This window comes from Cydia strobilella, chromosome 16 (assembly GCF_947568885.1).
Source record: "Cydia strobilella chromosome 16, ilCydStro3.1, whole genome shotgun sequence".
NCBI classification, from domain to species: Eukaryota; Metazoa; Arthropoda; class Insecta; order Lepidoptera; family Tortricidae; genus Cydia; species Cydia strobilella.
The window spans coordinates 14,792,300-14,817,988 of NC_086056.1; the positions used below are offsets into that span (position 1 = coordinate 14,792,300).

At 42.0% G+C, this 25,689-nt stretch overlaps 2 protein-coding genes across 2 annotated transcripts in view; one reads left to right on the forward strand and one right to left on the reverse strand.

Annotated features, from left to right (window-relative positions):
• Positions 1–633: 633 nt before the first annotated feature.
• On the reverse strand, positions 634–8,414 carry LOC134748230 (protein CLP1 homolog). The gene is made up of 9 exons (XM_063682951.1): positions 8,186–8,414; positions 7,929–8,090; positions 7,416–7,635; positions 6,915–7,085; positions 5,978–6,066; positions 5,185–5,286; positions 4,169–4,300; positions 2,836–3,017; positions 634–961 (listed from the first exon to the last, which is right to left on the reverse strand). The coding sequence occupies exons 1-9, from the start codon at positions 8,276–8,278 to the stop codon at positions 850–852; spliced, it is 1,263 nt and encodes a 420-aa protein (XP_063539021.1). The 5' UTR covers positions 8,279–8,414; the 3' UTR covers positions 634–849.
• Positions 8,415–10,107: 1,693 nt separating this feature from the next.
• Positions 10,108–25,689, forward strand: part of LOC134748651 (transcription termination factor 2-like) — a 38,183-nt gene continuing 22,601 nt past the window's right edge. The window contains exons 1-14 of the mRNA XM_063683446.1: positions 10,108–10,346; positions 11,081–11,146; positions 11,317–11,382; positions 11,553–11,618; positions 13,098–13,163; positions 14,000–14,446; positions 14,855–15,024; positions 15,403–15,990; positions 17,710–17,913; positions 19,735–19,975; positions 20,564–20,764; positions 21,331–21,450; positions 22,606–22,805; positions 23,017–23,166. Of these exons, the coding sequence (XP_063539516.1) occupies positions 10,169–10,346; positions 11,081–11,146; positions 11,317–11,382; positions 11,553–11,618; positions 13,098–13,163; positions 14,000–14,446; positions 14,855–15,024; positions 15,403–15,990; positions 17,710–17,913; positions 19,735–19,975; positions 20,564–20,764; positions 21,331–21,450; positions 22,606–22,805; positions 23,017–23,166 (2,763 nt within the window). The 5' untranslated portion in view covers positions 10,108–10,168. The remainder of the gene's footprint in view (positions 10,347–11,080; positions 11,147–11,316; positions 11,383–11,552; positions 11,619–13,097; positions 13,164–13,999; positions 14,447–14,854; positions 15,025–15,402; positions 15,991–17,709; positions 17,914–19,734; positions 19,976–20,563; positions 20,765–21,330; positions 21,451–22,605; positions 22,806–23,016; positions 23,167–25,689) is intronic.

A 25,689-nucleotide genomic window follows, 5' to 3' on the forward strand; every position in this document is an offset into this window, starting at 1 on the left:
AATGCTCAATAATTTCAACCAGGGACCGGACAACCCTTTCCGCGATAAAACCCTTTCAATGGGCGACACTTAAACACGGCTAACACATTGAAAGACTTTCCCTTTTGAACGGCAAGCCCATTCATACCCTTACCTTTGACTAACCCTTACCGAAAAGCTAACCAAAAATAAGGCTAGCTCTTAATAAGGGTTACCCTTATCTTTAAGCGCTTTTTATAAAGGTTTCCCTTTGCGTGAAAGAGACGGATTAGTATATATCTACGGTAGTGTATGAAAAGGAAAGAAAATACGTGCCTAGTCAAAGAACGCCGCCGTCGCCGCCGACGATCGCTCGATTTCGAAGTAATGTATGTTTTATGAACAAGGTAGACGACTTAAATTAGCACGCTTATATGCTATAAGGGAAGCCCTTTATAAGGCTAACCCTTATAAGCAATATGCAAGGTGTTGGTGAGCGAATGATAAGGGTTTTGTAAGGGTATTTGGGCTACCGATTACTCAAATGTGGTAGCTTTATATAAGGGTTTTTAAAAGCAAAACAAAGGGTTTCGTCTGGCAAAGGGTATGGTGAGTTAAGCCTTATGCAATACCCTTATAAAACCCCGATAAGGGATAGCGGGCCGGTCCCTGATTTCAACTCCTTCCACTTGTAATATTAGTTGTAAATTCACTTTTAGTTTGTCGCGATAGTCGTGACATCTAGTGTCGTACCGTCTATGTATGATTAGTATACGAGTTCAGGCCATTTGAGCATGTCTTTCAGTCTGAATTCCCGCGATGTCCGTCCATATCTGGCGAATGCGTCGCCGCAAACAAGTTCGCGGCGCGTTTGCTAGATGTGGACGCACTTTAATGGTTGTCCATGTACTGCAGTTCGGAGAGCAGTAACACAGTGTTGGGTAGCGGTCGCGGCTGCGGCGAGAGGATGGTGAGCATCTGTCGGTCCATGTCTACCGCGGTCCTGCAAAATAAAGTGGGATTTATAAGAAAAATTGATTTATAAGCAATTTAAAAGTGCTTGTTGCTAGGCTTTTGAATAAAGAATATTTTGACTGTTGACTATTGACTCGCAGAACTGATGGCCGGTGGGGCCGGAAGGTTCTGGAGTGGCGTCCGCGTACCGGAAGACGAACTGCCGGTAGGCCTCCAACGAGGTGGAGCGACGACCTGGTGAAGGTCGCGGGGATTCGGTGGTTGCGAGCGGCACAGGATCGGTCGGAGTGGCGAGCCTTGGGGGAGGCCTATGTCTAGCAGTGGACGTCTATCGGCTGACATGATGATGATGACTATTGACTCAAATTAGCGACCCGCCCCGGCTTCGCACGTGTAGTTCAACTAATTTATACAAAACCTTTACAAATTATACATATAAACCTTCCTCTTGAATCACTCTATCTACTAAAAAAACCGCATCGAAATCCGTTTCGTAGTTTTAAAGATCTAAGCATACATATAGACCCTAGACATATATATAAAGCGAAAAGCGACTGTTTTATACTATGTAGTGATACTGTTTGTACTTATTGACCAAGCTTTGTATGTATCTGCTGTTCTCTTCTAGTGGGCCGCATTTCTAAATCGATATAGATTCAGTTTTTGAATTTTTTCAAAATGGCGGACAGATTGCTATGCAAAGACTGACTGACACACACAATCCCCGCTAGATCGCACGGCGCGTCATCATCAGGGCCGGCCGCGAACGTGACGCCCAGCAGTCGGTGCGCGAGCGCCGGAGTTAGAGACAGCTACTTCCTAATATATACCAATTCAAAGTGTTCTCTATATCTTGTTATATTCTAGATACAAAAATGACAACATCGGTATTGGTACAAAGGAAAAATGATAAAGGTAGTAAATTGGCCAATTGAGATGTCATTGTAGCGTTTCGGACGTAAATCACAGCTTAATACCTGCAATCTGAATTAATTTTTAGGGTTCCGTACTCAAAGGGTAAAAACGGGACCCTATTACTAAGACTCCGCTGTCCGTCTGCCTGTCTGTCACCAGGCTGTATCTCATGATCCGTGATAGCCAGACAGTTGAAATTTTCACAGATGATGTATTTCTGTTGCCGCTATAACAACAAATACTAAAAAGTACGGAACCCTCGGTGCGCGAGTCCGACTCGCACTTGGCCGGTTTTTTTGATACTCATACTCATACTTTATTGGTAATATAAATTACATGTCAAGATTTACATATGTACATTTCGGAAATATAAATGGATAAAATCAATTATTATTATTAAATCATTATTACAGCATTATTACTTAATTATTATTATTAACGTTATTTAGTTTTGTTACATAATTAACTTATTTATACATATTTTGAGGTCAGATATTCTTCGACACTATAAAACGGCCGCTCAATAAGCCAATTTTTGAGTTTTGCCTTGAAACTCACCAGACCAGGCGCATCAGTTATGGATGCTGGTAAGTTATTGTAGACAGCGGGGCCCATGACTTGTATAGATTTAGCCGTTTTGGCTAAGCTACGTGGCACTGCCGCTAATTTGTGACCTTAGCGAGTTACACGGTCGCTTTTTTCACCCCGTCTGGGATATTTATCTAGATTCTCCCGTGTGTACACTGCTGTCTGCAGTATTAAGAGACCCGGCAATGTGACGATACCTAAGGCGGTGAAGTGTGGCTTTGCCGACTCATGCCATGGTACTCGAGCCAAGGATCTCACGACAAAATAAAAAACAGCAAGGACAAGGATAAAAGACAGCTATTAGCTTAGTGCATCTACTGCGCGGATCTACCGTCAAATCTACATATTGGTCTCGCTATATGTGCTAAGTAGTGAAATAAGTACAATAATGGCACTTACACACAAACAATTCCTGCTAAGTTAGAACACGGCGCGTCATCGTCGGGGCCGGCCGCGAACGTGACGGCTAGAAGTCTGTGCGCGAGCGCCGGCGTCACCGTGACGGCGACCAGCTTCGTGAGCGCGTCCTCGGCGCGCATGCCCAGCGGCATGCACGAGTCCGGTAACGACGGAGCGCCCACCTGCAATCAATACTAGATTGTTAACCAAGGGATGAAAGGCAATGATGCCTTTCATCCGAGTTAAACACTCTACTTTTAATTTCGAATACGAGGAAAGTAACATGCATGTGTTTTTTTTTAAACATGACCAAGTATACATTTTTATAGTATTTCTTAAGGGTACTTTCAGTTAACAATTTAGGCAAAAGTATCGTTATTTATGGAATTGAGAGTCAAATATAAATAGACATTCTTACACAGATTGACTAAGTACCACGGTAAGCCCAAGGAGGCTTGTGTTATAGGTACTCAGACAACGATATATATAATATATAAATACTTAAATACATAGAAAACACCCATGACTCAGGAACAAATATCTGTGCTCATCACACAAATAAATGCCCTTACCGGAATTCGAACCCAGGACCATCGGCTTCACAGGCAGAGTCACTACCCCCTAGGCCAGACCGGTCGTCTAAATATCAGAATGGAAATTGTATAACAAATCCATTTAAACTCAAATTTCAATAGCTTATCGTAAATAAATTCAAAAAATCGTACTTCAAACGTAAAATGCTCTAGTGCAGACACGTATCATTTTCTGCACACCTTTTAGAACAACAATAACTCTCTTTCAGAGCATGAGAAATGAAAAAAGTTCATTTTACTTGAAATTAACAAGTAATTGTCGGTGAAATAAATTTGTTACTATGAAGAGACGAAATTCCATTACGCTCCATCGCGTTGTCGGGTCTGCCATCTAGTGGCCTAAATCGAAAACTTAAAATGGACATTTACGCAGAGCCAATAAGGGCGTTCTCCTGTGGTGCCCTCTACAGTTAATGTATGCTCCCTATGTCTGAATGAAGATAAGAGCTGCCTCTGCCGAACAGTGGGACCGAAATAGGCTAATAAAATTACCTTGTATATCTTGAGATCCTGTAACTTGACGTCGAAAGAGACTCGTATACGCCACGTACCTCAGCCCGCGCCTTTATAAACAGGTCGATACCTCTTAAGGTGGTCGAGCGAGATGTACACTGAAGTCTCGTGAACGTCAGCTGACGTTCCGTTGGTAGGTAAAAAACTTACGTAGGAAAAACATTTCTTAGTCATTTCCTCCTGGGAGGACGGTAATCAGAGTATAATCTACAAAGCTATAATAGTACCTTGTATATTTTGAGATCTTGGAACTTGACGTCGAAAGAATGAGGGTAGTAGGGCGTGCGCTTGCCGTAGAAGTACTCTCGTATGCGGCAGTCGCGGACCTCAGCGCGTGCCTGGCTTGAACGCTCCACAACCTGCACAGTGTCAATAGTATAGTTTGGCAAAGGACTGTCTAATTTCAAACATAGACAGAGAATCATACTGTCTGTCTCTTACGATAGTACTAGCTCCCAAAAGAAAGGGATTAGTATGTTTTTTTGTTCTTTTTACTAACAAATTGGGTTTGCCAGACTATATACAGGTTGGTTATAAGTGCATCCGTTGCCAGGGAGGTTTTGGGATTACACTGAGCAACTTTTAATATGGGACCAACCCCGAAATCGCGAAAAAAAATTACCCTCCCATAGAAAATGGACAAGCTAAAATGTATGAAACAGCCAAATTTTTTTCGCGATTTGGGGTTGGTCCCGCCCTTACATAACATCGGGGTGCAGTTGATCTTTCGTGATCTTGCACTGTTTAGTATAAGGACGCCCAATGATTTTTCTTAAAGAAGTTTATGAATAATATTGTAAAAGACTTATAAAAAAAAAACAAGGAATATATATTAAAAAGCGCTGGTGGCCTTGTGGTAAGAGCGTGTGACTTTCAATCCAGAGGTCGCGGGTTCAAACCCCGACTCGTACTAATGAGTTTTTCGGTACTTATGTACGAAATATCACTTGATATTTATACCAGTCGCTTTTCGGTGAAGGAAAACATCGTGAGGAAACCGGACTGATCCTAACAAGGCCTAGTTCCCCCTCTGGGTTGGAAGGTCACATGGCAGTCGCTTTCGTAAAAACTAGTGCCTACTTACATTCTTAGGATTAGCTGTCAAGCGGACCCCAGGCTCCCATGAGCCGTGGCAAATTGCTGGATAACGCGAGGAAGATGAATGAAGGAATATATGATTAATAAATATATTTTCCTTGCTTCTCTATTACTATTTTATTCTGTAGTAGAATAATATACTCACCCCACCGCTCTTTGGTAAGTAAACAACTTTGACGAACTTTGGCATGTCCCTTTTGAGCTCGTTGTACAATCTCTCATTGTCCAATACTAATATAACATCTACCTGTGAAATAATAATCAATTAAATACCATCTTATAAAAAAAACCAGTAAAATAGTCTTTTTTATTTAAATCTTTGTTGAAAAAAGGCTTTTTTCATATTGGAATTACATGTGTACTACACTAAATCATAACTTTAGCAGAAACACGATATTGGTAGCTTAAACCAAGGGTCTCAATTTTTTTAACCAAAGAGCCATGGCTAGGCAACCCAATCGCGACCTCAGTTATCCCGATTAATTCTATACAAAAATCTCCGTTAAGAACTTATTGGCGTTAGTGAAGGTCTCCGTTTCAAGTTGGGCAAAATTAGTCATTACTCTCGTATGTCCGGATGTTCTCTACAGGTCGCTATTCTCAACCGATTCTCGTGAAATTTTGTGAGCAGGTTCTTTGATTAAATAGAATTTTGTTTTCAACATTTACACATCAGTTTTAAGCTCGCGAGGTCTACAGCTCACAGAGCCACTAGTACTATTCTTAACTTAACCTCCTAACGCCCAAGGTCCTACCTAGGACCTCTTCAGTTCGATGAAAATAAATCCCATTCCATTGGAACAGTCGCTATGGCTTTGTTTCGTTCAATTTTCCAACGCAAAATCAACTCTATTTCCTACACTATAAGTTCAAATTTCAGTGGCAAATTTTAGATTTTTTATTTGTATGGCTGGGCCTTAGGTTAAAATGAGTGTTACCTCGAACGCCTGAGCGGCGTGCGTGAGCATCTTGTACCCTGCGCCCTTGATCCAGCCACAGGTATTGATGATAACGCCTGATGTTGACGCTGGATAGACAATTAAGCAATAACAATCTTATACAAGTTAAACCTCTCAAAACCAAAGAAAATAGATTTATTGTAGTTATAGAATCCATCTAAACTTTGACATGACAAGGGTTTGACAAAAGTGGAAGTGATTATAAGTGTCATATTTTTATTGTATATATATATATATATTTTTTTTTTCAAATAAATATTATAGGACATTCTTACACAGATTGACTAAGTCCCACGGTAAGCCCAAGACGGCTTGTGTTATGGGTACTCTGACAACGATATATATAATATATAAATGCTTAAATACATAGAAAACACCCATGACTCAGGAACAAATATCTGTGCTCATCACACAAATAAATGCCCTTACCGGGATTCGAACCCAGGACCATCGGCTTCACAGGCAGGGTCACTACCCACTAGACCAGACCGGTCGTCGTAATTTGATGCTTAATTGTGAGACTTGTACACTGTCATTGAAAAGTCTGTGCAGTTAGGTCTAACTTTTCGACTTACAAGAAGGAAAGCATAAAAACTGATTGATGGGGAAATTAAGTACATTTTACAATGTGAAATTTCATGCTAATGCTTTCTGTTGCGGGCTTACTTATTTCTCGATGGTTGCAAGGGACTACATTTTAAAAAATGTGTTTGTAGTATCACTAGAGTTGTCCCGGGAATGGCGCAACTCTAAGGGTTGGTTGTACCAAACTGTTTGTCATTGTTAAAGAGTTCGCTAAATTTTATTGTATGGAAAATTTATAGTAAACCGCCGCGGCGTGACGTTGATCAGTCTGTCAAGTGCGGATGGTGCAACTGACACTGACTATCACACAAAAAATTTAATAATTAATTACCTTTTTTGTTATTTTCACATCTCTCAGCAATGACCTCAGCTAGCCTGGATACTATAGTATTGTAAAGCTCTAAGTTTTCTGAAGGTGATTTGTGCCCAAAATGGTATACAAGAGGTGCCTGTTGACTGAAACCTTCTTCTATTGACGCTGGTCTTTCCACTAATAAGGCTCCTGTAATAAAGGTACATTTTAAGCACTTTTTTTTTATCTGGTTTTTATTGAGGCTTTGGACACTCTAGGTGAACATGTCAGCCTTAATGCTTTCATAGTTCCCTACTCAACGGAGAGGTCAATAAAGTGGTAAACACTGATTGCTTGTATGCTGGAATGCGGATCCACATACAAGGAAACTATTTTTTTTTTAAACTGGAAAAGTGCGAGTCGGACTTATCCACTGAGGGTATGGGAGAAATCCTCCCGGCTTCAAATTACCAAAAGTTTTTAGCGAGATTCTTATGTTTCTGGCTAGGTATCTTTAATATTGGCACTGCACTAGCTTACCAATAGTCCCAGGCACACTAATCTGCCCCTGTCCTACATCCAAGTCCACATATATCGGTCTCCGGCCCATCCTCACAGCGTAATTGAGCAGTATCCTCGTCAGTGTTGATTTGCCAACGTCTCCGGGCCCCACGACCATGGTCACCGGGCCCCTAGTGTTCTCTTGCTCCGCTGCTACTCGCTGCTGCTCTAACGCTGCATGGACGTTTAGGTAGACAACCTGGTGAATTGAGAAAAGTTGCAATATTCGTGCATGCTAATTTTTTTTGTGGGTTAATAGATAGCATCAGCTTTATACATATGTAACTTATATGTTAACCAACAAGCGTAAGACATAACCAAATGTGTATGTGATCCGTCCCAATTAATTTAGGTACATAATTAATATCTTAAACTAAAAGCATTCAGAGGAAGTCGCTTACGAATTATTGTTTTTACTTTTATTGTTTACAATAACAAAACATTTCTTCTATCTGTTACTCGAATATAACAAGATGTGTCAAAATGATATACCATGGGGGTCTCTTTAGCTACGTAGCTGACTTCAGTCCGACCTCGCAGCTCCACCGTGCAGCCGTGCCACGTGAATACCGCAACTTTTGCTCCCGTATGGAACTCATAGGGCTTCCCTTTGACTAGCTCGGTACCAAACAGCTCCGCGTAACCGCTTTTTATCTACAAATTAACAAAAACAAGGACATAATTATAAACAGAAATTAAGTTGGATCTCATTAAAATGTACTGCTAATATGGATTTCGTATTGTATTACCTCCAAAACAACTTTCTCGTTCTTGGATTCGACTTCGAAACGAAGCTCCGAATCGGGGTCCAGTTTAAATTCCTGTAGTTGAACTTCAGTCATTTTATTTTTAACTAAAATTCAGGTACACGTTGAAAAGGTGGAAATTTAACCTAGGTATTATATTTTGGGATTTTATTTTAAATCCTAGACGGAAATCTACAAGCGAAAACAACAGAAACGTGATAAGTGACTGACAAGTGACAAACCAAACCATTGACAAACAAATGTCAAAAACATAATGATGGTTCTCTTTTTTTTATTCAAGGGACGATATAACGATGAACATTCAGCCACGTATGTCAATTGAAATAGTATAATCTGATCATTAGTTATTCTAACTTATCAATTAATCGCGAAATCATACTTTGATATCTTTCTCGACCATTCAAATCTCAGATTATTCCAGTGAGTTCATTGCACAAAACTGCATAGCTCGCTACAGACTACCACAGACTACGCGGTGCGCAGCCGCGAACGCGAGTGTGGAGGCGGGCTTATCATTATTAGATTCTGAAAAGTAACCTACATGCGTCAAACGAAACACAATTTTATCGTAGGTTTTCAGTGCACTGACAAAACGTTTTTCGCTTATTTTGCATAATTATTTTACAAACTAAATGCATAATAATCCTATAAATCTGTTGCATTTTACCATTCTATATAATTATAAATTTCTAAAATTAATAATTTGCAAATATGTATTATTATATAAAAAAAAGAGTTTGTAAAGTTAACCTTCAAAATATTATGCAAAGGATTAGGCATATCGAAACGCGGCAGTGTTGCCAACTTAGCATAATTGGTGCCAGATATGGCATAGTTTCACACACTCTGGCATCGAAAATTTCCATTTAGCATCTGGCATCTTTTTTAGCATAATTTAGTGAATCAAGTGATTATGTCCCTAAGCCAAGTTTGAAACCTACTTGGCAGTGATAGACAATCCATGACACAACCGTCAAAAGGAAATTTTATACATACGAGGAATTATAATAAGCCGTAACAGACTACCGCACCGCACCGCGACCTTTTTTTCATACGCGTTACCAATTAATTGTCAATCAGATTGTGCGAAAAATTGTCTCGTCTACACCCACTATCTTTTTGTGTTATCTATGGTATAGTCAAAATGTCATGTCATATGTCATAATTATGGATGGTATAGAAAGGATCGCAATCTCTTATGGCAGAATTGTTGTAAAAGTGACCGCGTTAAGCTTTAAATAATAGTTCCTAATCTCTCCGGTGGCGCTAGTTAGGCTCTGGGACATGAGTATAACATGAACCATATAAGGCAACAAATAACCCGACCAAATTACGTAGGTTGTTTTTGGTAGTATTTCGGTGTATGGTGGCGCCGCCTAATTACTGTTTTTTGATGGACACTTTTCATACATAGAGATTTGGCTCCTTTATACAGTCTCCATGGTCATAATGGCCGGTTTTTAGCATGGAGACTATATAAAGGAGCCAAATCTCTATGTATGAAAAGTGTCCATCAAAAAACAGTAATTAGGCGGCGCCACCATACACCGAAATACTACCAAAAACAACCTACGTAATTTGTTCGGGTTATTTGTTGCCTTATATGGTTCATGTTATACTCATGTCCCAGAGCCTAACTAGCGCCATCGGAGAGATTAGGAACTATTATTTAAAGCTGAAAGCGGTCACTTTTGCAACAATTCTGCCATAAGAGATTGGCATCCTTTCTATACCATCCATAGTTTTTAGTTACCTATAATATTTTAGCATCTTTTTTAGCACATTTCAAAATGATTTTGTATATTTCTGGCATAATTTAGACATAAGTCTGGCATTTTTTCAAATTCCGAGTTGGCAACACTGAAACGCGGACAACGACATTTCATTTCAAAATAATATTTTGGAATGGAATGTAGATAGTAAAATAAACAAAATAACATTGTTGTCCTAATTTGATTCACAAAAATGGAGAATTCATTTTTTGAATACCGAGATAAGTCGGGAGTAGAAGTAGAAAGTGACTCAGATACAGACATTATCGAAGAAAGTATTCTCGAAGACTTGATGCCGAAAACTCCTATGAAAACTCCCATGCGAAATAACACCACGGTTGTACCTGATTCAGAGGAATCTCTTGTTTACGGTAGGTAGAAATAAATTATTTCCCGGTACACTTATTTAGTAATTTATACATAATTTTGAACTGTTAATACACACCTATTACTTTTGTACCTAGAGAAAAGTTTGGTTAATATTTTTAGTTTGTTGTGCATTCGTTTTTACTGCAACTACTTCACTCAACTTTAGACACTTTATTGTATTAGTTTTTAAACTTACAAATTAAACTTTAAAGGATTAAGTTAGAAGTATAACATAAGCTGTCATATTTCCTGGTTTTTTCTGAGAACTGCTTATAAGATTAAATTGCAACTATTGCAAGGATCATGTTTTACTATGGTTTGAATATCTGATACTTGTAAAAGTTGTAATATTACACAGAAAGCAGTAAAAAGGTGATTTAAAATTATAACATTGTGAAAAGGTGATTTAAAATTATAACATGCGTATAATCTAACTAAACCATCAATATAATCAGTATTCTTATTCTCTCTCTCTCTCTCTCTCTCTCTCTCTCTCTTTAGCCCTTTTCTACCCTTTGGGTGTAGGCCTCCTTCATTTTGCGCCATTCGTCGCGGTTCTGTGCGACTTGGAGCCACTGTTTCCCCACAGTCTTCTTAATGTCGTCGTCCCAGCGCATCTGGGGTCTACTTTGAGGACGCTCTTCCCCCCATGGTCGCCACTCGAGTAGTCGTTTGCTCCACGAATCGGTCTTCCGTGCTATATGACCAGTATTCTTATTGTTCTATTTATTTACAGATGGATCGGAAGATGAAAAATACACGTCTCAGGCTTACAAAAATGTCATAGGGAGCAGTGATGATGGTAATCTTTATATTTATTAGCAAATTCATGGTTAAGTTGGTAAAGAAAGCATAGTTAAGTGGCATTGCTTTAATGAGATTGTGCTATAGTTTCTCTTAACATTATGAAAAGGTGATTTAAAATTATAACATGCATATAATCAGTATTCTCTTTATTCTATTTATTTACAGATGGGTCGGAAGATGAAAAAGACACCCCTCAGGCTCCCAAAAATGACATAGGGAGCAGTGATGATGGTAAACTTTATATTTATTAGTAAATTCATGGTTGAGTTGGTAAAGAAAGCATAGTTAAGTGGCATTGCTTTAATGAGATTGTGCTATAGTTTCTCTTAACATTATGAAAAGGTGATTTAAAATTATAACATGCATATAATCAGTATTCTTATTATTCTATTTATTTACAGATGGGTCGGAAGATGAAAAAGACACCCCTCAGGCTCCCAAAAATGACATAGGGAGCAGTGATGATGGTAAACTTTATATTTATTAGTAAATTCATGGTTGAGTTGGTAAAGAAAGCATAGTTAAGTGCCATTGCTTTAATGAGATTGTGCTATAGTTTCTCTTAACATGTTGAAAAGGTGATTTAAAATTATAACATGCATACCTAGTCGGCTCATAAGTTCTGTCATATACATAGTATCAAATAAAATCAAAAGTTTAAGTTTATTCCGTATAATTTGTACAGCGTTTGAAAGCTTATAAACTAGAGAATCTAAATGTATAACATTTATTCAAAATGACCGCCATAATTATCTACACAGGCTTGAAGTCTTCGTGGCCAGTCGTCAATGGATTCACGCACCACTTTCATGTCGATATTGGCCACTGCCGTAGCAAGAGATTTTTTCAGCGAGTTTAGATTTGCATGAGGTTTTGAGCACACCTTTTCCTCTAAATACTGCCATATTTTATAGTCTAAAGGATTAAGATCTAGGCTAGAGGAGGGCCAATCTTCATGCCGTATAAAGTCGATTTTATTGGAGGCGAGCCAGGCTTGTGTAGACTTTGCCTTATGGGCTGGAGCAGAGTCCTGCTGGAAAACCCAATGCTGGTTTAGAAACATCGTATGGGATAGTGGTTTCACAATATTAGTCAACACCGTGTCTTGGTACACTTTGGCACTAGTTTTTACTCCTTTCTCACAAAAATGCATACTAGTGACGCCCGCATAAGAAACTCCCAGCCAAACCATCACAGATGAAGGGTGATAACCTCTTTGAATACGGGGAATGCTATTAGACGCTTCTTTACTATTGCGAGCGTACACTCTATCATTTTGTTTATTACAGTTTTCTTCTATGTCAAAAATTTTCTCGTCCGAAAACAGTATACAACGGTGCTTATTTTTAGCGTACTTCTTCAATAAAGCTTTAGATCTTTTAAGCCTTAAAGCTTTAAGCCGACCATTGAGAAGATGGCCAGTTTTTCGTTTATAAGCACGAAGTCTCAGGTCTTGATTAAGCACTCTTTTCACCGTGTTTTTGCTCAAACCCATCTGGAGGGCCATAACTTTTTGTTTCCTAGCGGGATTTCTGGCAATGCGTGCCCTAATTGCTTGTACAACCGCTGGAGTCCTAGCTGTACGCGGACGACCGCTTCTTTTCTTGTCATTTAAACTAGAGACCTCACTGTATCTTTCTATGGTACGATACACAAATCTTAGAGAGAATTTTATATTTTCAAGTAGCTTAAAAATTTTAGTCGGCGAGTGACCACAACGATATAGTGCAATTATTGCGGTACGGCTATCTTTAAGCGTCCACTCCATGTTGAAGAAAACAGAAAATTGCAAAATTATACTACTCAAATATTTAATAAAGATTCGAAATTCAAATGCAGAACGGTTTTTGTTTTAGGAGTTCCAAATTTAAATTTTAAAGGCCAGTGACAGAACTTATGAGCCGACTAGGTATAATCAGTATTCTTATTATTCTATTTATTTACAGATGAATCGGAAGATGAAAAAGACACCCCTCAGGCTTCCAAAAATGTCATAGGGAGCAGTGATGATGGTAATTGGTAATCTTTATATTTATTAGTAAATTCATGGTTAAGTGGCATTACTTTAAAGAGATTGTGCTATAGTTCGTCTTAAATTATTTGTTTGTATCATTTATATTGTTTCATGTGTATCATGTACCTGTGAGTTCCTATAATTGGCTTCCTGTATCAACTATAATTTTTATGTTAATGTCACAGCTGTTGGATCTCCAAATAAATAAAGTAAAATAAAAAATAAAAGTTTGGGTACATGCTCTATCTTACATTTAGAAACTTAATTTTATCTGTTAAAGTCAAAATAAAGTATACTATTGGCTGTATGTGAAGGCCCTATAGCTCACAGGCACCATGTTATTTGTACAGGGTTATTCATAAGTTGTTGATCAGAAATATGTGTTTTTACTCTGTATGTGCAGTATAAACACTTGAAATTTATTTCGTCTTACTTTCATTTACACTTTTTTTAAGATACTGTAAAGTTTTGATTTTAGAGTGATAAGAGTCGATTTTCAGAGAAATTGTCACTTGTTTTGAAGTAATTTCTGGACAAAATTGATCTTGTCTTACTTTCATTTACACTTTTTTTATTTTATACCACATCAGTGTCAAACAAGTATACGGCCCGCCTGATGGTAAGCAGTCACCGTAGCCTATGGACGCCTGCAACACCAGAGATATTACATGCGCGTTATTATTACTACCTACTTCAAAATCATAATAACAAAAATGTTATCTATTAAAGGTGGAGTACAGGATATGTGTAATACAAAATTACCATTTTTAGCAGTCTAGTACTAAATCTATCAATTTTTCATTTATGCGCTAAAATTCATTATTTTTTTTACAGAGGAAGTCTCACCAGAACTGGTACCCAGACGTCGCCCACCTACCCGCCCGAAATCCCTAAACACCACAACAGACTCTCCCGTCATCCGCAGAGTCAAGAAACGCATGGTTCTCGACTCTGACTCTGACAACTCCATTATATTAACCAAAGCCGGGAAAAGTAAAATGTCATGCCGGAAAGATACGCCTTTCAAAATTGATCATGGGAAAGGTCTTAAAATAAACGATAGCGAGGAAAGTGGCGACGATGATGGTGAAACTCAAGGGAAAGGTGATGGTGAGGAAAGTGATTATGATGCTAGGAATGAAGATAAGATTGAAAATGGTAAAGCGAACTATGATTATTGTTTAACCGATGATAATGATAGTGAAAGTGATTCTAGTCATGACGAAGCTATGGAGCAAGGAAAAGATGACAAAGACAATACCAGTGAGGAAAGTGATGATGGTAAATTTTTGATTTTACATTTTTGCTGTTTAGGTAAATCTAAAATCAGTTGTCATAGGAGCAAATTCGGTATCAATCTAATAACTTAATTAACTATGTGACTATTACTTTCAACCAAAATCATTACTTTTAATCTTTACCTTAAAATTCTTATTTTGAAAATAAATGTGTCTCTTTACTTCCGGGACACCCCATTATTAATTCGAATAGCTAGACATGTTTCAATGCAATTTACGAGGATCCTCTTCACGGAGCAACGACACGCCTTCACTGTTCGAAATTGGATCGAAACATGTCGCGCTATTTGACTTAATGATACATGAGTGACCCGTTTAAAATAATTTTAATATGTTTGAGTCTACAGGAATTTTATAGTTATAATTAATAAAGAATTAATTTTTCTTAAAGACGCCAAAGTCGGTGTGAAAAGGGATGATGACCATAATGAGGAAGATGATGATGATGAAGGTCCTAACGAGGACCTGATGGCTATGTCGCGCGCGACAAGAATGAGTATTTTAGGAATAATACCGAAAGAGAACGAAAGTGACGAGTCGGACTTTATCGAGTCTGATGAGGTAAGTACCATCGCCCATACTTTATAGCCGATTTACATTCGCGTGCGAGCCACGAGACGCGAGTGTAACCGGTGGGCTCCTGGGCTCGTCTCGCGGCTCGGCTCGCGTGGAGGAGCGGTTTTTTGGGCACACACTTACACACACACTTGGGCGACACATACTTAGTTCATTTCTGTTAAATTCCATTTTATCTATAAAAATAATATTTTATGGCCTCCGGCCGGAAAGCGTCAAGTTTCGGCACGCTGCGCTAAACTGAAGTTACCGCTTTCCGGCCCCGGACAGAAAAATAGTATACACACCTCGGCCAGCTTTGGCCGACAATTACTTTAAACTGTCCTAAGTATGTAATATACTAAAGTGACAACTGTATTCCAGAGCGTAAAACGGAGCATTGGAGGCTCAACAGAAAGCTTAAACGACCCACCCGCTGACATCCCAACAAGGAGAATACCTTTGGCTGAATCCACCCAGCGACTCACAGAAATGAACCTGTCACCTCTTGATTCAGCAGGTCTTGACAGTGAATCAGATTTACCAGAAGTCAATATAACCACCCGGACACCACATAAGCCACAAAAACCTTTGACACCAATAAAAACGTTAGACGATTCAGACAAAAATGATGATTCAGTGTTAACCTGCTCACCAATACAGAGCCCTTTGCGTGATGTTACTGCAGATTTTAACAATTCTCCAAAATCGCCTAGAAAAACTCTAAAAGACAAAATTTTAAATAATTTACTAGCGAATGATAACAAAACTTATTACGACGGAGAAGTTACAGTAGTTGACGGTGGTTTTGCGAAACCAAAAAGTAAAATCACTAAGAACACTTATTATGACGGCGAAGTCACAGTTGTGGAAGAGCCGGGGAAAGTGGAGAAAGAGTATGTGTGTGAAGATGTGACTGTGATTGAGTCGGTGCCTGAGGTCATCATGCTGAGCAGTGATGAGGAGGATGAGGTAAGTACAGTTAGGATTAATGTATGAAAGTTTTTTAATTGTTGTAACCCCAAAAGTGTGTGCGATCTAAAGAGCTTATTACACTATCCTAATTTAGTGACTAACAAGAGGGACGCCGCTATACGTGAGAAATGATGGGATGTATCTCTTATCGCGTCACAGTTAGCGCGTTAGTCACTAAATTTAGCAAAGTGTAATAAGCCCTTAATCAACGCGCAACGACTGGTCTCGTGCGCACGCATTTTTCTTTAGATTGCGCTCCTAATTAACGCAACTAGTTTAAACGCACCTTGAATTTTTTTTACAAAATTGAATTTCTGAAATAAATAATTATTTAATTTAATAAGATGGGTCATATGAAAATTTTAGATTATGAAATTTGAGTTTTTGCCACGCGCAATTTTACCAATATGAATATATACTAGATTTCCTTAGGTCCTTTACGGACGGCCACGACATCGCGCGGCGGCGGCAGCGACGAGCGGTGGCCATAGGTTGGAGCGAGACACAGCGATCGGACCTTTTGTTCCCACCTATGGCCGCCGCTCGCCGCTGCCGCGCGATGTCGTGGCCGGGCCGTTACTTTCTACAATAACTATTACTCTGTATTTTACTATGCTTAATGCAATTTGGAATGTTTCGCATTTAAACTAATCAGTTCACCCAAATGCCGGCTAACCAGCTACTGAAAAACTCCTTAGAATATCATTTATAGGGTAGATAGTTTTTTCTCAACTAAAAAACCCGTCTTAAAATTGCAGGTAGTCCGAAAATTAATAACGGATAAAAAGCGAATGTGATAGCGTGGCGAACTTCTAATTTATAATTTAATTTTTATTTAGTGCTAATTTTGTGCCTTTAATCTATTTATTCAAGTCTATTTATGTTGACGTTATAGTGCGAACAAGAAACAATGCCTAAGAAATCTACGGACACGGTAATTTTAGTTTTTACTTTTTAGCAAATTTTTTCGTATCTAGACTTAACTTTCGATTGATCTCGAACTTTTGTTTAGTGATTTAGTTTAGAACTTACTCACTAAACACTTAAAGCTAGGTACAATGGTAGTTATAGAAAAAGGAGTAAGGTAAGGGTTAATGAATAACAACAAATTTTGGCGCCGCTATAGTGGCTACAAAAGGACGCCACTCAGCATATGCTCTGGTATAAATAAATACCACAGCGCTGGTTTTCTGTGGCACCCCGGGCCGGAGGGTATCTTAGAACTATTTGGGATAAATATATAAATACAAATAATATAAATACTTACTATAAAGATACAATTAGGTTATAGATTCATGTTGGGTAAAATGTTATGATGGTAAGGGTAGGTAGGTAGTATTTAGGATATCCGAATAGCTAACTTAATTACAGCATTACATTTACCATCAGACGCAAAAGTGCATGGCGACTTTGTCAATGAATTCACTCGTAATTTCTCTATGTAATTTCGCAGCTCAGTGTATACTGTATATTCCTTCCAGGAAAAAATGTGACGTTTTCAACCAAATGGTACCACATTGTCGCTTGTCGATAAGGTTGATTTCTAATTGAAGCTATATGGAAATAGCGCCTTACTGACAAGCGACAATAAGTAACCTTTTGGTTGAAAATGGCACAAATACTGTAGTCTATCGCGTTGTTTTTACTAAGCTGATCGAACTCGACAGTTCCCAAGAAATATAAGTACGAAAGTTCAGTGGTAATATTTGCTTCCAGTTGTCCGTCCCAAAGGCCACCGTCAAAACTTCCCCAAAGATCAAAACCTCTCCGAAGCCGAAGCCAGATAAGCGCGACAACACCATGAAACAGTACCTGCCTCCGCCCAGCTACCCAAACCAAGTGGTGTACGTGCAAAAACATGTTCTGGACAATGAGCTTAGCAAGCTCAACGGCCTGCAAGCAGACTTGCATAACGTCAGGGTATGTTATAATTATAACTAGCTTATATTTAACTTGCAATGTTTGTATTTGTGTTCGGGTCAAATCTTGCAAGCTACATGAGACCCACTTCCCATTATTCGATTTTTTTTTAATACCACGACGGTGGCAAACAAGCATACGGCCCGCCTGATGGTAAGCAGTCACCGCAGCCTATGGACGCCTGCAACACCAGATATATTACATGCGCGTTGCCGACCCTTTAAAAACCTGTACACTCCTTTTTTGAAGAACCCCATACTGTAGCCCCTCGGGAAAACCTCGGCAGGGAGCTCATTCCACAGCCGAAGCGTACGCGGGAGGAAATTCCTCTTAAACCGCACAGCTGAGCTACAACTTCACATACATAATGTTAGTTGGGTGACAATGATGATACTGATAATGGACACCGGGGGTGTCCATAGGAACTCTGTAATAAAACAACGCAATCGCGCATGTGTGTGGTCGCATTTATTAGTTAGTGGTTCGTTATTATTATCAGTAGTTTATTATTATTTTACGTTATGGCCGACGATACGGCGATATATGTATATATTTGGTTTGGGCTTAGAGTGCTTTGAACCAGCATGATATTTTATAGTTTGCCTTTTACCAAGCTAACCTGCAGAGACTGCAATTACTGTGTGGAAATGCCTGCATAAATGAAAGTATGACGTTTTTAGAGGCACTTCCATACTTTAATTTGTCAAAGTTGGTTTAGAATTAGCTTAGACGGAGTTCACGTATTTTTTCTTAATTTTTTATTTACTTACGTTATCGCGGGGGCTTTCCCTTCGTCAGTGTGTGCACGTAGGAAATCCTCGATGATCTGCGCTGCGCTCCGCCGGTTTGCTCCTCTCTTTTTGTCTACCCCATTATATAGAAACAGCAACACTGTTAACTGTCCATCAGTGGACCTTATGCCTTTTGTAATAAGGTCCACAGATGTACAGTTAAGTGTGGGCGATGGTACACCCAAGTGTAACCATTAAGAGCCTGGTAACGATTTTAGGGCAAAAATTTAAAATTGATAGATTTAGTCCTTGAAATTTACACACGTTTTCTTACGTAATATCTAAATAACAAGTATTGGTTTCTATTGGCACGAATTCTCATCTTGCATTTTAACAATGAGGTCGCGAGCGTGCGTCACCGGTAATATATGAGGAGAAGGTGCAGTTTTTAAAAATTCATCAAAAAATTATGGTGGTAAATTATACAAATTGATGTCTAAGAACAGTTTCAGCAAATGTTGTAGATTGTATTATTATCGAAATTTCGTTGAAATTAAGTCGATTTTTATAGAAATTGCCAGATGTTTTGAAGTAATTTCTGGAGACAATTGATAAAATAATAAAATAAAATAAAATAAAAAATTATACATAGTTTTATTAACCTATGATCTCCACACTAGGCTAGGCCTGTCTTGTGGAGTCGTGGTTCATTTTCACTACTTCAAAGTCATAATAATAAAAATGTAGTCTGTAAAAGGTGGAGTATTTACACTATTTACAGGATATGTGTAATACAAAATTACCATTTTTAGCCGTCAAAACTTTACGAAATTGACAAATAAGAGCGACAAACTCAGTGCTTTACGCGCGTTTACGTAAACGTCCATCAGAAAAAAAATCATCACTAATTTAGTGAGTCTGTTTTCAAAAAAATGATCTGTAAAACGGCAAGATGAGAAGACGTGCTAATAGAAACCAGTACTTGTTTTTTCTATTACGTATCAAAAGGTGTACAATTTCGGCGACTAAATCTATCAATTTTACATTTTTGCGACTAAAATCGATAACTGGCTCTTAATTGTCATTGCAGAACCTACTGGATAACATGGACGTCACAACACTCCCCGACCGCGGTACCAAACTTATCACCCGTCTCAGCGAACTAGAGGCGGCCGTGCGTCGGCAAGGCGATAGAGTCGGCAATATGGTGGTCGAGCCTTCTCAACCCACACCAACGGATATAGCCAGGGATGGGTATGACCAGGGACTGTCCTGGGACGATCTGCAGAAGGCCAGCAATGCTGTGCAGCCCAGGATGTTTGGCAAGCAGGGTAAGTGTCTTACTAGGTTACTAGAGGCAGACATTGGTAATATGGTGGTGGAACCTTCTCAACTCACACCGGGAGATATGGCAAGAGATTGATATTATCATTTGGTCAGGCACTATCTTGGGACGATCTACATTGAGACAGCAATGCTGTGCATGTTTGGCAAGCAGGGTAAAAATGCTAAATGACCATGTAATTTAAGAAAAATCATTTCACTACCTTTATATTCAGTAAATAAAAATTAATACATTTTACAGTCTAAAATACTAAAATTACAAATTTCATGATTAAAAAGGACCACAGATTTTGAAGACAGGCCATGAAGTCCCCATAGCTTCCCACTGGTGTGATAAAATACAATTCTAAAATTAAGACTTAGAGGTAACTAGTTAATTGAGACCCCTAAAGGATTTGCCACACTGGATGCGTTCTGCGGGCAGCGGTCAGATTAAACTTCAACTTTAAAACTTGTTGTCAATGTTGTTCATACATAATGCGGGTTTGACCTGACCGCTGACCTCAGAACGCATCCAGTGTGGCAAATCCTTAAAAGTTTAGGAGAAATTGATTTTTATTTATTTTTCTTTGCAGCGATGTCAACTCATCTTGCTGAGCGCAACCTAATCCTCGAGCGTCTCCGCGACCTCCACTCAGCATTAGACACACGACCGGCTGAAGAAGAGCAAGCACCAGCTCCGGCTGCCATGAAAACAGAACTCATGCCGCATCAGAAACACGCGCTGGCTTGGTTACGGTGGCGTGAGGGGCTGAATCCGCATGGCGGGATCCTTGGTGAGTTTCTTCTGCCTCATGCTTTTAGCCCATTTTACTTGGGGCACAGATTATATAATAGTTCTTACGAATAGATACTTAACTCTCAAAGAAAACGCAAATACCTACCGTTTTGATACCTACACAAAAATACAATGTGACCTTCAACGCGCCGCTCCCCGCACCGCGCGCGCCGACACAACGCTAGGGTTGCCGAAGGTGTTTTAGGTAGATATCTAACTATAAATATGTCGTTAAAAACATTACCTACATCTAACAATTTAACAGTACCTACGTAGCTTGTAATTATCTTAAAAATAATAACAGTAGGTGTAAGTACCTATATTAAGAATGTCTACATACTTCGTTACGAAGACATTACTTAGGCATAGCGCGCGGTGAAGTGCGTGCGTGAGCGCGTGTGGCAACCAACTGGTTAGCTTTAGTACCTCCGGCGGGAAGCGAGTCGTACGTATAAATCCGAGCTCGCGCGGAGAGTTCCATAGGCCTGCTTGGGGTCACGACCATCCCATTGTTGTGTTAAGTACTAGTTGTTGTTGTCGTTTAACCATAATCTTTGTCCACAGCGGACGACATGGGTCTCGGCAAGACTATCACAATGATCTCCCTGATCGCTGGCGACCGGGAGATCGCTAATGATGGGGAGGAATCCGATGATGATGATGATGACAGACCCAGGGGCAAACGTGAGTATAAATTTTGTTTCAGAGGAGGCTAACTATAACTTTTCTACTCCGGCACTCTTATTTGTAGATTAAATGACTGCCAGTGAGATTGAAATCTTCATAAGAAACGCGGGGCCCCGGCGCAGTGTTATAAGGATCCTACAGCAGTGTTCTTAGGAATATTCATACAATATTATGCAACTGTTGTTTTTTTTATTCTGACTTCTAGGCAAAGATCTACAAACAATTATTTACTGTGAAATAAAACTATGAAAACGGATTATATCGCGTATATTGAATTTATAATTCATCCCGACGTTTCGAACTCACCCGTTTGAGTCACCCGTTGACCACGAACGCTGTAAAGAGTTCGAAACGTCGGGATGAATTATAGATTCAATATACGCGATATAATCCGTTTTCATAGTTTTATTTCATGAGTAACTATCGCGGTAACCGAAGACAATATTATATTTACTGTGATTTTATTTATTATTTTAGGTGTTTGCTGCTGTCTTAGAAAAAATACTGCAACGGTACATAATTAGGTCTTAAAATTCTCGGGCCTGTTTTAACAAAGGGCCTGTCGTTTCGTAACTTCGGCCCTTGAAGTTGAACTTATTACGTAATATGTACCTGTTGCACAAAATATTATTTTGTAAGTACAAATGCCATGAAAAATTCCTTTCGGCCGCCATCGCAATAAATTTAACACGGAAACTGGACTATATCATGGGCAGACTCCAACCAAAATCTCATTAAAGTTGGTTTGATAGAGAAAAAAATTGCAATTTTTTTTAAATTAAATATTTGCCTATATTTTTGGAACATGGTATTTACTTTACATAGGTACCTATTACCTACTTATCGTGAGTTGGGTTAAAATTCTCTTCTTTGTCTTGTTTCTGACCACTGTCACGCTTTTATTTTTGTTTTTAATCAAATTAAAAAAAAGGTTGAGTGCTATTGCATGTCTTTCTAGCTGTAGAATAAAATTATTTTCAGAAAAATTAAAAACTTAACTTTACCCCATACAAAAACCTCCACTCCGTCACATTTTATGGGGCAAAAAACAAGAACGATTTTTTTTTAACCCAGGCACAAAACAGCCTCTTCTCTCTTATGTGAGACTCGGCCGACAGTTTCCTAGTTTCTTTCATGTAATTTTTTTGGCAGTAACAAAAGGCGGCACACTAGTAGTATGCCCGGCATCTCTCATGACCCAGTGGGAAGGAGAGGTTAAAAAACACTGTCTCCCTCACCGAGTAACCACGGTGCTACATCACGGGGCCTCGCGGGCCACGCAGCCTCAACAACTCGCTCATACTGATATTGTGATGACGACGTACAACATACTGCAGCGGGACAGTGAGAAGGTATGTATGTTGGTCTGTTCTGAGTTCACTGGGTTCAGTTCGTGGGAGGGAGATGTGAAGCACTGTCTCCCTCACCTAGTAATAATTTGGTGTCACTGCGCAGTTGCGGTAACGTTGCCACGAGCAGACATAGAGTTTACTAGATGCTGACGTTTGGGATATGCTTGGACCTTAGTAACATTTCCAATGAATTTATTACGTTTAATCGCAGAACGGAGTCCTCATGCGCATGTCGTGGCGTCGCGTGATCCTGGACGAGGCGCACATGGTGCGCAACTACAAGAGCGCCACCTCCCGCGCCGTGTGCGGGCTGCGCGCGCGCCGCCGCTGGGCGCTCACCGGCACCCCGCTGCACAACAAGGTATAGTGTATAGTGTCGGACTCCTCATGCGCATATCCTGGCTCGCGTGATCCTGGACGAGGCGCACATGGTGCGCAACTACAAGAGCGCCACCTCCCGCGCCGTGTGCGGGCTGCGCGCGCGCCGCCGCTGGGCGCTCACCGGCACCCCGCTGCACAACAAGGTATAGTGTATAGTGTCGGACTCCTCATGCGCATATCCTGGCTCGCGTGATCCTGGACGAGGCGCACATGGTGCGCAACTACAAGAGCGCCACCTCCCGCGCCGTGTGCGGGCTGCGCGCGCGCCGCCGCTGGGCGCTCACCGGCACCCCGCTGCACAACAAGGTATAGTGTATAGTGTCGGACTCCTCATGCGCATATCCTGGCTCGCGTGATCCTGGACGAGGCGCACATGGTGCGCAACTACAAGAGCGCCACCTCCCGCGCCGTGTGCGGGCTGCGCGCGCGCCGCCGCTGGGCGCTCACCGGCACCCCGCTGCACAACAAGGTATAGTGTATAGTGTCGGACTCCTCATGCGCATATCCTGGCTCGCGTGATCCTGGACGAGGCGCACATGGTGCGCAACTACAAGAGCGCCACCTCCCGCGCCGTGTGCGGGCTGCGCGCGCGCCGCCGCTGGGCGCTCACCGGCACCCCGCTGCACAACAAGGTATAGTGTATAGTGTCGGACTCCTCATGCGCATATCCTGGCTCGCGTGATCCTGGACGAGGCGCACATGGTGCGCAACTACAAGAGCGCCACCTCCCGCGCCGTGTGCGGGCTGCGCGCGCGCCGCCGCTGGGCGCTCACCGGCACCCCGCTGCACAACAAGGTATAGTGTATAGTGTCGGACTCCTCATGCGCATATCCTGGCTCGCGTGATCCTGGACGAGGCGCACATGGTGCGCAACTACAAGAGCGCCACCTCCCGCGCCGTGTGCGGGCTGCGCGCGCGCCGCCGCTGGGCGCTCACCGGCACCCCGCTGCACAACAAGGTATAGTGTATAGTGTCGGACTCCTCATGCGCATATCCTGGCTCGCGTGATCCTGGACGAGGCGCACATGGTGCGCAACTACAAGAGCGCCACCTCCCGCGCCGTGTGCGGGCTGCGCGCGCGCCGCCGCTGGGCGCTCACCGGCACCCCGCTGCACAACAAGGTATAGTGTATAGTGTCGGACTCCTCATGCGCATATCCTGGCTCGCGTGATCCTGGACGAGGCGCACATGGTGCGCAACTACAAGAGCGCCACCTCCCGCGCCGTGTGCGGGCTGCGCGCGCGCCGCCGCTGGGCGCTCACCGGCACCCCGCTGCACAACAAGGTATAGTGTATAGTGTCGGACTCCTCATGCGCATATCCTGGCTCGCGTGATCCTGGACGAGGCGCACATGGTGCGCAACTACAAGAGCGCCACCTCCCGCGCCGTGTGCGGGCTGCGCGCGCGCCGCCGCTGGGCGCTCACCGGCACCCCGCTGCACAACAAGGTATAGTGTATAGTGTCGGACTCCTCATGCGCATATCCTGGCTCGCGTGATCCTGGACGAGGCGTACATGGTGCGCAACTACAAGAGCGCCACCTCCCGCGCCGTGTGCGGGCTGCGCGCGCGCCGCCGCTGGGCGCTCACCGGCACCCCGCTGCACAACAAGGTATAGTGTATAGTGTCGGACTCCTCATGCGCATATCCTGGCTCGCGTGATCCTGGACGAGGCGCACATGGTGCGCAACTACAAGAGCGCCACCTCCCGCGCCGTGTGCGGGCTGCGCGCGCGCCGCCGCTGGGCGCTCACCGGCACCCCGCTGCACAACAAGGTATAGTGTATAGTGTCGGACTCCTCATGCGCATATCCTGGCTCGCGTGATCCTGGACGAGGCGCACATGGTGCGCAACTACAAGAGCGCCACCTCCCGCGCCGTGTGCGGGCTGCGCGCGCGCCGCCGCTGGGCGCTCACCGGCACCCCGCTGCACAACAAGGTATAGTGTATAGTGTCGGACTCCTCATGCGCATATCCTGGCTCGCGTGATCCTGGACGAGGCGTACATGGTGCGCAACTACAAGAGCGCCACCTCCCGCGCCGTGTGCGGGCTGCGCGCGCGCCGCCGCTGGGCGCTCACCGGCACCCCGCTGCACAACAAGGTATAGTGTATAGTGTCGGACTCCTCATGCGCATATCCTGGCTCGCGTGATCCTGGACGAGGCGCACATGGTGCGCAACTACAAGAGCGCCACCTCCCGCGCCGTGTGCGGGCTGCGCGCGCGCCGCCGCTGGGCGCTCACCGGCACCCCGCTGCACAACAAGGTATAGTGTATAGTGTCGGACTCCTCATGCGCATATCCTGGCTCGCGTGATCCTGGACGAGGCGCACATGGTGCGCAACTACAAGAGCGCCACCTCCCGCGCCGTGTGCGGGCTGCGCGCGCGCCGCCGCTGGGCGCTCACCGGCACCCCGCTGCACAACAAGGTATAGTGTATAGTGTCGGACTCCTCATGCGCATATCCTGGCTCGCGTGATCCTGGACGAGGCGCACATGGTGCGCAA